The following is a 12,460-nucleotide window of genomic DNA, read 5'->3' as shown; positions in this document are numbered from 1 at the left end:
CCATTCCGTATTACAACATGATTCTTGACCATCACTACAAACTACAAGGGACTAACAATTAAAAAGAATACATTTTTTTTGGTGGATTATCCCTCTAATTAATTTAAATAAAAATGATACCTGGCTGCTGCTTCCTCTTTTCCTCGACGGTTTTGCTCAGCCTTCAGCTCCCGAAACTCTTGTTTGGCTTGTCTAAGGATTTCCGCATTGTCTTCAATGAAGTCCCTGGTAGAGACGAGGGTAAGCAGCTTCCCACAGAGGGCATGGAGAATTTTTAACTTCTCACCTTAAAAAAATAGAGCAGATCACACCAACAGTGTTAGCTTACTGTAGTCTAAAACAGTAATTTAGACTGCTGCAGGATGTTACTTTCACATATACATTCCATGAACTTCTCTTATTAGCATAAAGTTACAAGTATAAATTTAAGAAAATAAGTTAAATCACAACTGCTTAAACAGATCTATACCTATCTGTACTTGATCTAAAATAAATTACTCTTACAAATTGAAGAAGCCACATTGAATAAAAACAGCAATACGAATTTAAATGTACTTTCCAGAAAATTCTACATTCTTTCAAAACTAACATCACTAGATCACAAACTAATAGTGAAGCTCTTCAATTTTTAAATATTTCCTTTATCATTATTTAAATTCAGTGACCCTCCATAGTAAAGATCCTAAAGAAAGGTATTAGTTTTATTGTTCCAGTCAACAAGCTGACTGAAGCCCTTACCTCAGTCTTTTTCCAGTAATTAAATGTACCCATTTCCATATTAAGAAATATTGAAAGTGGCATCTGTGTGCACTTGCGGTGTACTGGATTTTGTTTTTTTTTTTTTTTTTCTAAACACAGTGAAATTTGCCCTATAAAACTTAACTATGCTTACTAACATGTCGGTAAAAGGTTTTACTCCCAGCTGTTTTACACTGTAACCACTTTTTATACTCTGAAAATGGCAAAGGATATTTTTTGAGACAGCAGTAACTAGCAGCATTGCAAAGTAACTTTACCTTAAATAAACTGTCATTTAGGAGAATAACCACACTTATGAACAATGATATTTCTCTTTATTATTATTAAAAAAAAAAAAAAAAAAAAAAAAAATCTTGGGAGACAAAACGTGATCTTCTCGGAAGACACTAAAAACACCCGCAAGACGAAAGATTGGCCACAGAGCTTCTCATGGGGACCTTACACATGAGACATGGTGCCAAGAGATTGTCCTAGGACTGTCTCATTCACTACAGCTTTCTGACAAGACCTGTCCTATTTTAATGAAAAAGGCAATTTAAAGACAAACGCTCCTTTATCTGTAAAAGTTCAAATATTCAATTGCTCATTGTTATGCAACAGATTCGACAGATGGAACGTCTTAATTTAAAAAGTTAACTACATAGAAACTTGTCAAAAAGAAAAAAAAAAGTGTCTTATACTTGAATTAGCAAATTAGTGCTTATACAGTTATGAAGCACCTGGTGAACAATTACCTGGGAGCAGATCATACACTGGTGTGGTAGAGAGCTTCTTCAGCAGTGCAGGGTTGCTTAATCTCAACTCGACACAAGCATCATCCATGGAACCAAACCCTCCTTGTTTCTGGTAGCGGTATTTGGCATTAGCTGATGTGGCATCTGCACCCGAAGCAAGGATGTGAAGTCGAAGAATTTCAGATAGTGTGCAACTATCCAAGTCCAGCTGCTTTAAGCTACACCCTACATGGAATTCATTTAAATGCCTCAAATTAAAATGGCAGGAGAAAGATTAACTTTGCGAATTAAAAAAAAGACAGGAACATATACTATTTAAGAATGGACAAAATACCCTGATACAGCTGAGGCCAGGCAGCTGCAAAGGCTGCCACAGCACTAATGGCTGACTGCGTAGGATCTACCTCTTCATCTAATGCTTCCGTCAGATCTGTCAGAGAAAAAATAAATAAATAAATAAATAAATTGGAATTTATATGGAAAAGGAATAAAACCACTTGCTGCTTAAATTACAAGCAACCAAAAAAAAAAAATCAACATCATGAAATAATTAGACAACTGCACAAAGTACAAAGTGAGCACACTCCAAAATGGTGACTGCAACAAAATATTCAAACCTCAGGTACAAGTCAGAAACAAAAGTTGAAAACTGGCCACCACGATTAGCAAATGCATTAATGCCTACTTTTTTCAATATTCGGAAAAATTTAATTTACACTGGACTAGCTGTAACATTTTAAAATGTATGCATATAATGGCATTTTATTAGAAATCAGAGCAATTTTAATACAATCAAATTGTCTCTCTATTATAATAAAAAAAATCTTGGGTTGAGATGTGATTTTCTTGGAGACACTTTAACGTTGCATGAGACAAGGAAGTGAGAAAAGGACAGCTGCTGTACAGGCTTTTAAATGTTTGAAGCGCTGCACGACATGCAGATCACGCAGCACGGCAGCAGCAGTAAGCCAGCTGATGGAGCATAGAGTGGGTTAAAAAAAAAAAAAAAAAAAAGGAATTGTTTCCCATTGTATCACCATTTAAGAGGGGGTTTTTCAAAGGAGCGACCGTATCTCCTTAGTGCAAGTTCGGTCCCCCTCTTCACAACGCGAGCGGCAGAGACGCAAAGAGGCTGGCGCATAGCGCGCCCCAGGGTGGCAGGGGTGGAGGGGGAATAACATTCACTACAGCTTTCTGACAAATATCAAGAAATAAAATGAAAATAATCGCTTTAAATTGCGTATCTAGTTAACCAAACCCAGGGTTGGGCGAGCAAAGCAAGCAGGGAGCGGAGCCCCCTAGTTTTCAAAAACAAAATTCACAATGATAACCTCAAAATCTTCAAAACAATTCTAAATCAGTGCCACTTGAGGCCATATCACATTATACAACCGAGTAGTTTTCAGATGCAGACTTCATTTACAAAATCTTTCCGAGTTGGACGCAGTTGTGGCGTGCTCCTGTGACTACCAGTCATATTGACATACATGCCCGGTGCAGTCTATGAAAATCAAACAATTCTCATTTTGTCTTAAGTGGAAGAAGTGGGCTTGTGTACATGGGAGAGTTTACAACCAAATAGGGCTTACCAGGAAGTAGAGTTGTCAAAAATATCGAAATATTGAGAAAAATCAATTTTAACGTTTTAAAATAACTTCAATGCACATTTTTCATGGTTTGACTTCTACAGTTTTCAATGCAAATGCACTTCCAAGTTTGTCACGGCTGAAGATTACCTTCACACACATACATCACTTTAGGATGTGTTAGAAAAACTCACCCAGGCACAGGGAGATTCCCCACACACACGCACCCTGCGAAGTCTGGAACTTGAAACCAGCAGTTTATAGCTGCAAGTAGCACTACGCACTGTGCCAACTTTTATGAAGACTAGGGGGCCTTTGTCCCTGCTCACTTCGATCGCCAACACTCCTGCCTGCGCTACATGCCAGCAACTTTGAGTCTCTGCCGCTCGTGTATGTGGATTTCACTTTCACCAAACAACAAATCTTTTAATTCTCGCGGATAGGCCTCTTCATTGGGAAGAAACACTACTTTTCTCTAATGGCAACATGAATTAGACAATCTACAAGTCTCCGACTTAAAGTTTAAAGCCAAACAATATCTACATACTTCTATCATATCACCTATGTCCATAATATTCAATCTCTTTTTGCCAATATCACATTGAATTTTGATTCCGTGTTTGGAATTACATCGTGACAACGCAATGTATAGCTGCCCGTGAGTGAATATCGTTTCTTTCTCTCTACATTAACTGTGTCGGACAATAGTATTCAAACAAATGAGATATGACTGAGCCGTGTGCTTGGTTGTAAAGGTTTTCGATGTGGGCAGGATTTTTCCAAATCTCTTTGCACAAAGTCTTGTCTCGCTGGGCATGAAATTCTCTCTCGTGGGATTTCACTTTCACCAAACCACAAACCTTTTAATTCTCACGGATACACCTCTTCATTGGGAAGAAGCACTACTTTACCCTGATGGCAACATGAATTAAACGATCTACAAGTCTCTGACTTAAAATTTAATTTTGAACAATATATTTGATCTCTTTTCGCTGTTCCGTTATTTCACCGAGTAATAATTTTCGTTTGTTTGCACCAATGCAATCTTTACTATCATTTTTTTTTTTTTTTTTTTTGAGACTTTTGAATTTTCATACTTCCAATATCTCTAACTTGCTCTGCATGTGTATTGCGCCAACGTTTTTGAATTCTTTATGACATTCTACCTTGTCTTCTACTCTTTGTCTTTTATTTCTGGCTCCGGGCGTGGTTAAATCTCTTGGCACTATGTCTCATCTCGCGGGATGTGAAAGTGTTTCTCCGAGAAAGTCACGTCTCATCTCTCTTCCCAAGATTTTTTTTTATTATAATAGAGATAAATTGCCTGGAACAATTAACGTTTTAAAGGAGGGGTCTGAGGATTTAAGAAAGCAAGAGTTGATAACAGCTGGAAGAAATAACATGATCAGATACATCAAACAATACCTTTAGCATCTGCCTCAGCCAATTGTTCTTTTGCCACCTCCTCCTGCTCTTCTGCCAAAGCTTCAAAAATTGCAGTAAGGAAGAAGAAGAGCAGCTCACACAGAGGTCCTTCAGGATCACAACCAACCACAGCTTCCTCTAGAACCTCTGGAAAGAAAGGAAAAATAATCATACATACTGTATTCTGGGGTCATAGCTGCATCACCATTATGGTCAACTAATGGACCTCGGTAAGTGCAACAATATTGCAACTGCTTGTTTCACTACTTAGAGGTTAAAGTTAACACTAATTCATTTTCCCGGCTGTCAACTTGATATTTTTATTTTACACAAGTGTGCACCAGTTAATTTTACTAGCAAATTATAAAACCAAAAGTGTTTGAAACATGCAAGAAAACAACAGAATTAGGATATGTTCTGTATTATGAAATGCTAAGACCCATGTCTGCCAAACTGGGAAAAAGCCTTTTTATTGTCACAAAATGCTATGGTAAACAAGGACAATGTAAAGTTTTAAAAATAAATCAAAGCTGTTCATTATTCAGATAATTGTTTATTCAGAAAATGCAACATATCTGCATTAGAAATGAAACTAAATAAGCTTAAAAACAAAGTTTTAAAATAAAAAGAGACAATAATGATCAACTTGGCGACTTGATTGGGGGGGGGCAACAATAAATTAATAATCAAACAGTAAATAAGGTCACAAAAGTAGTGTCTAACACTTGCATGTACGTACAGAACATAATAAAAAAGCCCATGAGGTGAAGTTTAGCTTTGTATGCAAAACCATTCTTAATTGTATGAGCATATTACAATGAGAAACTGTTCTAAAAAAAAAAACAAAAAAAAAACAGCATAATACAGCATATAGATTAATAACTATTTTAAGCTGATAACTAATTGCCAATACGTGGCAAACATCACTTTAATTACACCAAAATTCTGCAACAGATCATTCAATAAAAGTTCTCTATTAAATATTTAAGTGTGTACAGTGTATACGGATCAGGAAAGAGATACTGTAAATGCAATAAACTATCACAGAGCGGTAGAATATATAAAGAAGTCACTGTGAATATTAAAGAAAAAACAGGAATCTGCTCTGCCCTCTCTTATATTGTTACTCTGTGCTAAAAGACCAGTCCAGCCTGTCACTGATGTGGACCACCGCTAACTGCCTGAAGCAGTGTACAACCTCCACCTATGCAACTACTCCCTGAATAGTGGCCATATGTATGGTATGAATTGTAAAGAATGAGTCAAGTCCTAAACAGCAATTCATAAAAAGCTGACAACTCATGAGACCCGTTTGTCAGCAATGCATATACAATAAAGTAAATAAAAGTCAAAAAAATAAATTAAAGCATTCAGGAACAAATGCCATCTTACTTTGCAATGTAAAATTGGACGCAAGGAAGGTGCTGCCTGACAAAGAACAAAGTACTAAAAGAGTACTGGCATTTATCACTTGCTAAAATGAAAGAAATACACCTAAACATTCTAGACAAAAAGAATATGTTTTCCTATAATACATACAACACAATGGCATAGGACACACTCTTTCTACACAGGTTGTTATAAATATTTGAATGAGACAAATTGTGTATGGGCAGCACGGCGGCACAATGGTAGCACGGCTGCCTCACAGTAAGACGACTCAGTTTTTCTCCCTGTGTCTGTCGTCTGTGGATTTCCTCCAGGTGCTCCGATTTCATCCCACTATCCATTGATGAATTGGTGACAAGAGTGTGTGTGTGTGTGTGTGTGTGCTTGTCTTTGCTATGTGATGGGCTGGCGCCATATCCAGGGTTTGTTCCTGTCTTGTGTACTATTCTCACTGGGATAAATTCCAACTCCCTTGGGACAATGGTCTGGATTAAGGGGGTGGGGTTAGACTAAGACACGACAATTTGCATATTGAGAAAACTGCTACTGCAGGTTTGACACTATATAATGTTCTCGTTCAGTTCAGGGGCCGAAAGCAATAAATTGTACATGTTCAGCCCAGTTTTATGTTTAGCAGTGTGGAGGAAAGTGTTAAGTCTTGGGTAAAAGCAAGTGGTTATGGAAATATTACAAGTTTATACAGAGAAATGAACTACGCATTAGAACCTAAATTTATTTTTGCAGGGTTCCTTCCTGATGGGGAGGTGATGGTTAAAGGATGGCCTCTGGCTTGAGCTCCCAGGTCCTAATTTTAGCAGCTTGGGTCTTGGTCAGCAAGTCTTTAAACATCTGTTTGAATTGATATCTCTTTTGGATACAAGAACATTGAATTTTTAATAAATTTGCAAAAATCTCAAGTAAACTTTTTTCACGTTGTCATTATGGGGTGTTGTGTGTAAAATTCGGAGGAAAAAAATGAATTTAATCCATTTTGGAATAAGGCTGTAACATAAAATGTGGAAAAAGTGATGCGCTGTGAATACTTTCTGGATGCACTGTAAATAAAATCCAATGTCTGACTATTTCTGCTTTTCACTAGAGAACTACATAACATTTTGACTGGGATTTTTTCTATAATTTGCTTGAACATTCCGGTTGATTTTGCGACTTCTCTCATTTTGCTATGTATCAATTGAATTCAACTTTGTTGGATATTTAAAATAAAGTGTTACTAAGGTCTTGACGAGTTTGAGTCTTAAGTGTATGCCACATTGAAAAGATGGATTGCGATATTGTGTTAAAAGGATCACAATATGATTTTTTGGAAAGATCGCCTACCCCTAATTTGATTAATCAAGTTTTCAAATTTATGTAGGATTCATTAGCCCTTTGGCGAGCTACTTGGAAAGGGGTTGTGAGCTACTGGTAGCTCGCGAGTGACGTGTTGGAGACCTCTGGCCTATAGGATGACTTACTGCTTGTTACATGTTTTTTCTTATGTCTATATTAAGCTTAGGAATTTCTTTGTCTAGTCAAAATTGGTTAAAGCAGCCTTTTCCAACGTCTGCATTTTTCTGTTGTCACCAGGTCAGTCAGGTACCTACAACTTCTAATTATTCTGGGATATAATATAGATTTTAAAAACTAGTTTAGGTGTTGGAAAAATACAGGAAATGGTGACTTGCCCTTAAAAGTACAACAAATGTTATTGATGACTCATTGGAAGTAACAGATAATAATCCACCTTCTCAACCCACTTATCCAGGACAGGTTTGTGAGGAAGCTGGGAGTCTATCCTAACAATTATAAGGCATAGGACAGGAGTGGCACCAGCCAATCAAAGGACAAACCTACACACACAATGGCCAATTCAGCAACTCCAAAGATGATAATATTTCACCATAATTACTTCAAGGTACCTAGGTCATTGTTTTCATGTCCTTGTCCTGACTATATGTCACTTAATAACTTGTTCTATGGATATACAGCTCTTCATAATGTGTGAAACGTATCCTGAAAATATGCCAAGTAACCTAATATTCTTTCATGTTGTACTGATTTTCCAAGTAACTTCTGGCACCCACCCTTTAAAGGAACAATGAACTAAAAAAAGATAAACAAAGTAGTGGTAAAGGAAAAGTGCCTTCAATATACATACCTAGAGTAACCCCTTCAGGGAATTCGTCTTGCAGGTCAAAGAGCTCTCCAAAGGCACGAAGGAACTCTAGCACCATCAATGCATCTCCGAAGAGGTCTGGTGGAAGGCGCGTCTTTACAGAGAGCGGAGAAGGAAGCATCTGGTATGGGAATTAGAAAACAAGCTTGAAATACCAGCATAAAATATTACAATATTCAAGTTTTTAGCTATTATGTGAAATCAGTGTCTACAGTAGGAAAATCTACATGAGAAACATCATACCAAATTAAACAAACAGAAATCACTTTAAAAATTTCAGAGTGTTTTAAAAGCAAGCAGTGTATACCTTCAGATCATCACATTCCATATCTTCACGACGTTTGCTCCATTGTTTTAAATACTCTGCATACTTTCGCTTCTCCTCCCGCAATTTCTCTCTTTCCTGCAAGGAGATCAAAAGTATAGTTGAGGAAAATATAAAAAAACACTACTAACTGAACCCTCCACCATTTAATCATAGGAGGAAAAAAACTGCCATAGATGTGGCCTTGTTGAAACAATGAACACTCTTTCCTGACCCAAGAATCAGGCTTTGTCTTATATGCCCGTCAGGCTTCACTTCTGAGGCCAACATCAGCTCATTCTGTTGAAGTGATGACGGAAGAAAAAATGATGTATGAGATACTGGGACGACCCGATTACCACCTAGCTAAACTGAATTGTCTCCTCTCATACAGAAAACCTGACATTATCATCAGTTGAAGATGGCACAGCAATACACTGCCATGTTCTGCTTAGGTTTACAAAAACATGGCATACTGTAAATGCACCTAAATAATATCACTCTAAATGTCATTGCCATGTATATTTTGTTCCTATCAATGCTAAAAAGACAGAAAATAGTGTTAACTTGTGCTACAAAGTTTTCACTGTTCTCACTCCATTTGAGCAACTTACCTTTTCCTTCTCAACTTTTAGTCTTTCCTTTTCTTCCTTTTTTTTCAACCTTTCAACTTCCACCAACTTCTTCAGCTCCTCCCTCTTTTTTTCCTTGTCCTCCTTCTCTCGCTTCTTTGCTTCAAAAGCATCAGCTTTCTCTTTTTTCAGCTTTGCTTTTTCTATTGCTTAAAAATTGATATATACACACATACACAAATCAGAATAGGAGACTAGCAAACAACAAAGTAATAAATGCATCACCTGATAAAATTCTTACCCAGAGATCGCATTTCCTCCCTTTGCTTCTGTATCTTCTCAATCTCTCTATTAGCTCTCTCTTTGTTTTTATGCTGTGCAGCATTTCCCCCATTTTCAGCACAATCCGACTATAATAAAAGGTACAAACAAATTTATTGTCACAGACCATTCTTTACAGGAGAGGCGAGAGGTTGTGCCATTCATCACAACTGCTTTGATTGTATTCTTAGGATATGTCCACAATATTACGTTTTCATTCAAAAAAAGACAGTCTCTGTTTTGCCATTTGTCCACACTGCCCCAGCATTTTTAACCCCCAAAAATGGAGACTTTTGAAAATGCTGTCCAGAGCCGTACACTTCTGAAAATACAGGATCAGCAGTTTGAAATCTTCTTGTTTTCACCTATCCAAACAGACACTAATCATGCTCCGATTGGTTAACGCTCATTACATGGTCCTTCCCAGATTGTATCCTGCTTAATACAGCATGTCATATTCCAATTGGTCAACTCTTCACAGAAGACATCCATAATGCTTGTTGTGATGCTTATGTTTAGCCATCTAAATTGTATTTTGTGAAGTTTGAATGCTGTAAAAAGTTTTGCAATAAATCCTCTGGCTGGTGGCATTAACATGCCTTAAAGGCTGATACTCGCATGCCCAGTTTAGATGAATGCCCAAGTCATATGTGCCTTCAATCATTTTAATGTGAGTGGAGAAACTTTCATAAACATGAAAATGATAGTGTGGACAGAGATCATTTGCATTTAATGACACTTTCTTTTAATTGAATACGTAACAGAGTGGACATGGCCTTTGCCTCACTTTAGATTCAGTTATTTCATATAGAACTGCAGAGAAAAGAACAAAACAACAAAAAATAAAACTGAACTTTCTCACCAAGTACGCTAAACTTACGTGCATAGCAGACAGTGGTCTCTTAGCTGCCTTTGCTTTGCTTTTGATTTTAACACTGCACTCGAAGGTGGGGGGCTCATCAGGGAAAAGGCAAAAGAAATTTTGGTCTAATAACTTGTACTTTCCAATTGCAGCTGCCTGTACAAGTCAGAAATAAAACAAGACTTTAACATGACAAAACAAATTATTTCATTTACAGAGGTTTAATTTATGTTATGTACCATATTATTGTACCTTGAGGGAAGCAGTAGCCACCCTTCAGTGTAAACGCAAACATCTTCATGTGGCTGCCCATAAAATGAGGTACAGACAGTAACAACAAAGACATTGTGCCTGGAGTTCTGCCCAACAGTTCCATTTCTGTCTCACCAGAATAGAGTGGCTTCCATATGATTCATGGAGTGCTTCTGAGATGGTTATCCTTCCAATAGGTTCTCCTATCTCAGCACAGGACTTCTGAAGCTCTGACAGAGTGACCATTGGATTCTTAGTCATCTCCATGCTAACTTTGGCCAGGAAGACTCTAGGAAGACTACTGGTAGTTTCAAACATCTTTCATTTCATAATTTTTGAGGCCACTCTACTGAGGAGAACACTCAAGGATACAGAAAGGGTTTAATTCTCTTGCCCTGATCTATATATACACCTCACTATATTTCTTCCCCCAGTGATGTTTTTATTAAAGACTAGGGGGCTTTGCCCCCGGCTCACTTTGCTTGCCCACCCATGGGGTACAATACGCGCCAGCCATTTCGCATCTCTGCCGCTCGCGTTGTGAAGAGGGGGCTGAATGCACGCTAAGGAGATGTGGACAGATCAGCTGCTCGCTTGCTGCTGCCGAGTGTGTGTTCGGCTTGTTGTGCGTCGATCATTTAAAAGCCTGTACAGCAGCTGTCCTTTTGTCTCACTGCCTTGTCTCGAGTAACGTCCAAGTGTCTTCTGAGAAGATCATGTCTCGACCCAAGACTTTATTATAATAGAGAGCTACCAAAATTGGCAAAGCTGGCAGAATATTCTTTGCGGTGACCTGAAGACTATATTGCTGTTTGCAGAGCTCTTCATCTTAGCATTATACTGATTTCCAACATGCACTTGTGCAATTCATATCAGTGTGATAGGCCTGGAATGAGAATTAGCAGCACCAATCTAAAGTCATGGTCTAGCCAAAAGACAGTAAGATTTGATAAGGCAAAAAGTGACAATTTTATTTCAGGTTCAAGGTGAAAGTTTTATAGGGGTAGTTTTATAAAAGCTGCACTAGACTATGGTGGTAAAGAAAGTGCTTAAATTCTCAGCAAAAAATGTCCTCTATCTACATATGGTCACAAGCAGTGAGCAGTGACCAGAAGAATTACCCAAAAATATAGTGGGGGGGAAAAAAATATGATGCTCATACAAAGCTTCCAAATTTGTGATCAATAACACAGGATGACCACAGAGTAGAACTACCACTTTAGCAGATCAAGAGGAGCCACTTGGGGCAGCATGGAGGTGTAGTGAGTTTGCCCACTGGATGCGCTTTGATTTAAAAGTCGTTCTCAAGCTACATGCCACCAGATGACCACCCTAAAACACCAGAATTGCTTAGAATTCGGAAATATAACCCCCCTGGACACACTTGTTAAAGTCTCTCTACAGCTTGGCATTTTGCCCATGAACCCTAGGTGGGACAAGCAGATGATGAGCGAAGGGAATGTCAAATACAGCAAAGTCATATGTGGCACAGGTGCATCTGAATAAATTAGAATATTTTGCTGATTATGACCTACAGGTAATGAAAACTCAAAATTCAGTATCTCAGAAAAGTAGATTAAATAAGAGCAATAAAAAAAAGATTTGTATGGGTTTGCCTACTGAAAAATATCTCCATGTAGGCACTCAATACTTGGTCAGGACTCCTTTTGCATGAATTACTGCATCAATGCGGCATGGAGGCGATCAGCCTGTGTCACTGCCAAGGTGTTATGGAAGCCCAGGATGCTTTGATTGCGGCCTTCAGCTTGTCTGCATTGTTGGCTCTGCTGTTCTCATCTCCCTCTTGACTTCTCTATGGGGTTTAGGTCAGGTGAGTTTGCTGGCTAATCGAGCACAGTGATACACACCATGGTCATTAAACCAGGTATTGGTACTTTTGGCAGTGTGGGCAGGTGCCAAGTCCTGCTAGAAAATGAAATCAGTATCTCCATAAAGCTTGTCAGCAGAGGGAAGCATGAAGTGCTCCAAAACGTCCTGGTAGACGGCGACACTGACTTTGGACTTGATAAAACACAGTGGACTAACACCAGCAGATGACATGGCTTCCTAAATCATCACT

At 38.2% G+C, this 12,460-nt stretch overlaps 1 protein-coding gene across 1 annotated transcript in view; it reads right to left on the bottom strand.

The window, feature by feature from the left end:
* baz1a (bromodomain adjacent to zinc finger domain, 1A) overlaps window positions 1–12,460 on the bottom strand; it is an 84,956-nt gene that overhangs the window by 46,228 nt on the left and 26,268 nt on the right. The window contains exons 7-15 of the mRNA XM_028822323.2: window positions 10,147–10,284; window positions 9,247–9,355; window positions 8,988–9,154; window positions 8,377–8,472; window positions 8,052–8,190; window positions 4,505–4,651; window positions 1,828–1,923; window positions 1,494–1,718; window positions 121–286 (exon numbers count right to left, since the gene is read on the bottom strand). Of these exons, the coding sequence (XP_028678156.2) occupies window positions 121–286; window positions 1,494–1,718; window positions 1,828–1,923; window positions 4,505–4,651; window positions 8,052–8,190; window positions 8,377–8,472; window positions 8,988–9,154; window positions 9,247–9,355; window positions 10,147–10,284 (1,283 nt within the window). The remainder of the gene's footprint in view (window positions 1–120; window positions 287–1,493; window positions 1,719–1,827; window positions 1,924–4,504; window positions 4,652–8,051; window positions 8,191–8,376; window positions 8,473–8,987; window positions 9,155–9,246; window positions 9,356–10,146; window positions 10,285–12,460) is intronic.

The sequence above is a fragment of the Erpetoichthys calabaricus genome, chromosome 16 (assembly GCF_900747795.2).
Source record: "Erpetoichthys calabaricus chromosome 16, fErpCal1.3, whole genome shotgun sequence".
Lineage (NCBI taxonomy): Eukaryota > Metazoa > Chordata > Cladistia > Polypteriformes > Polypteridae > Erpetoichthys > Erpetoichthys calabaricus.
The sequence above is the reverse complement of the archived record's forward strand: the minus strand, read 5'-3'. Positions and strand labels throughout refer to the sequence as shown.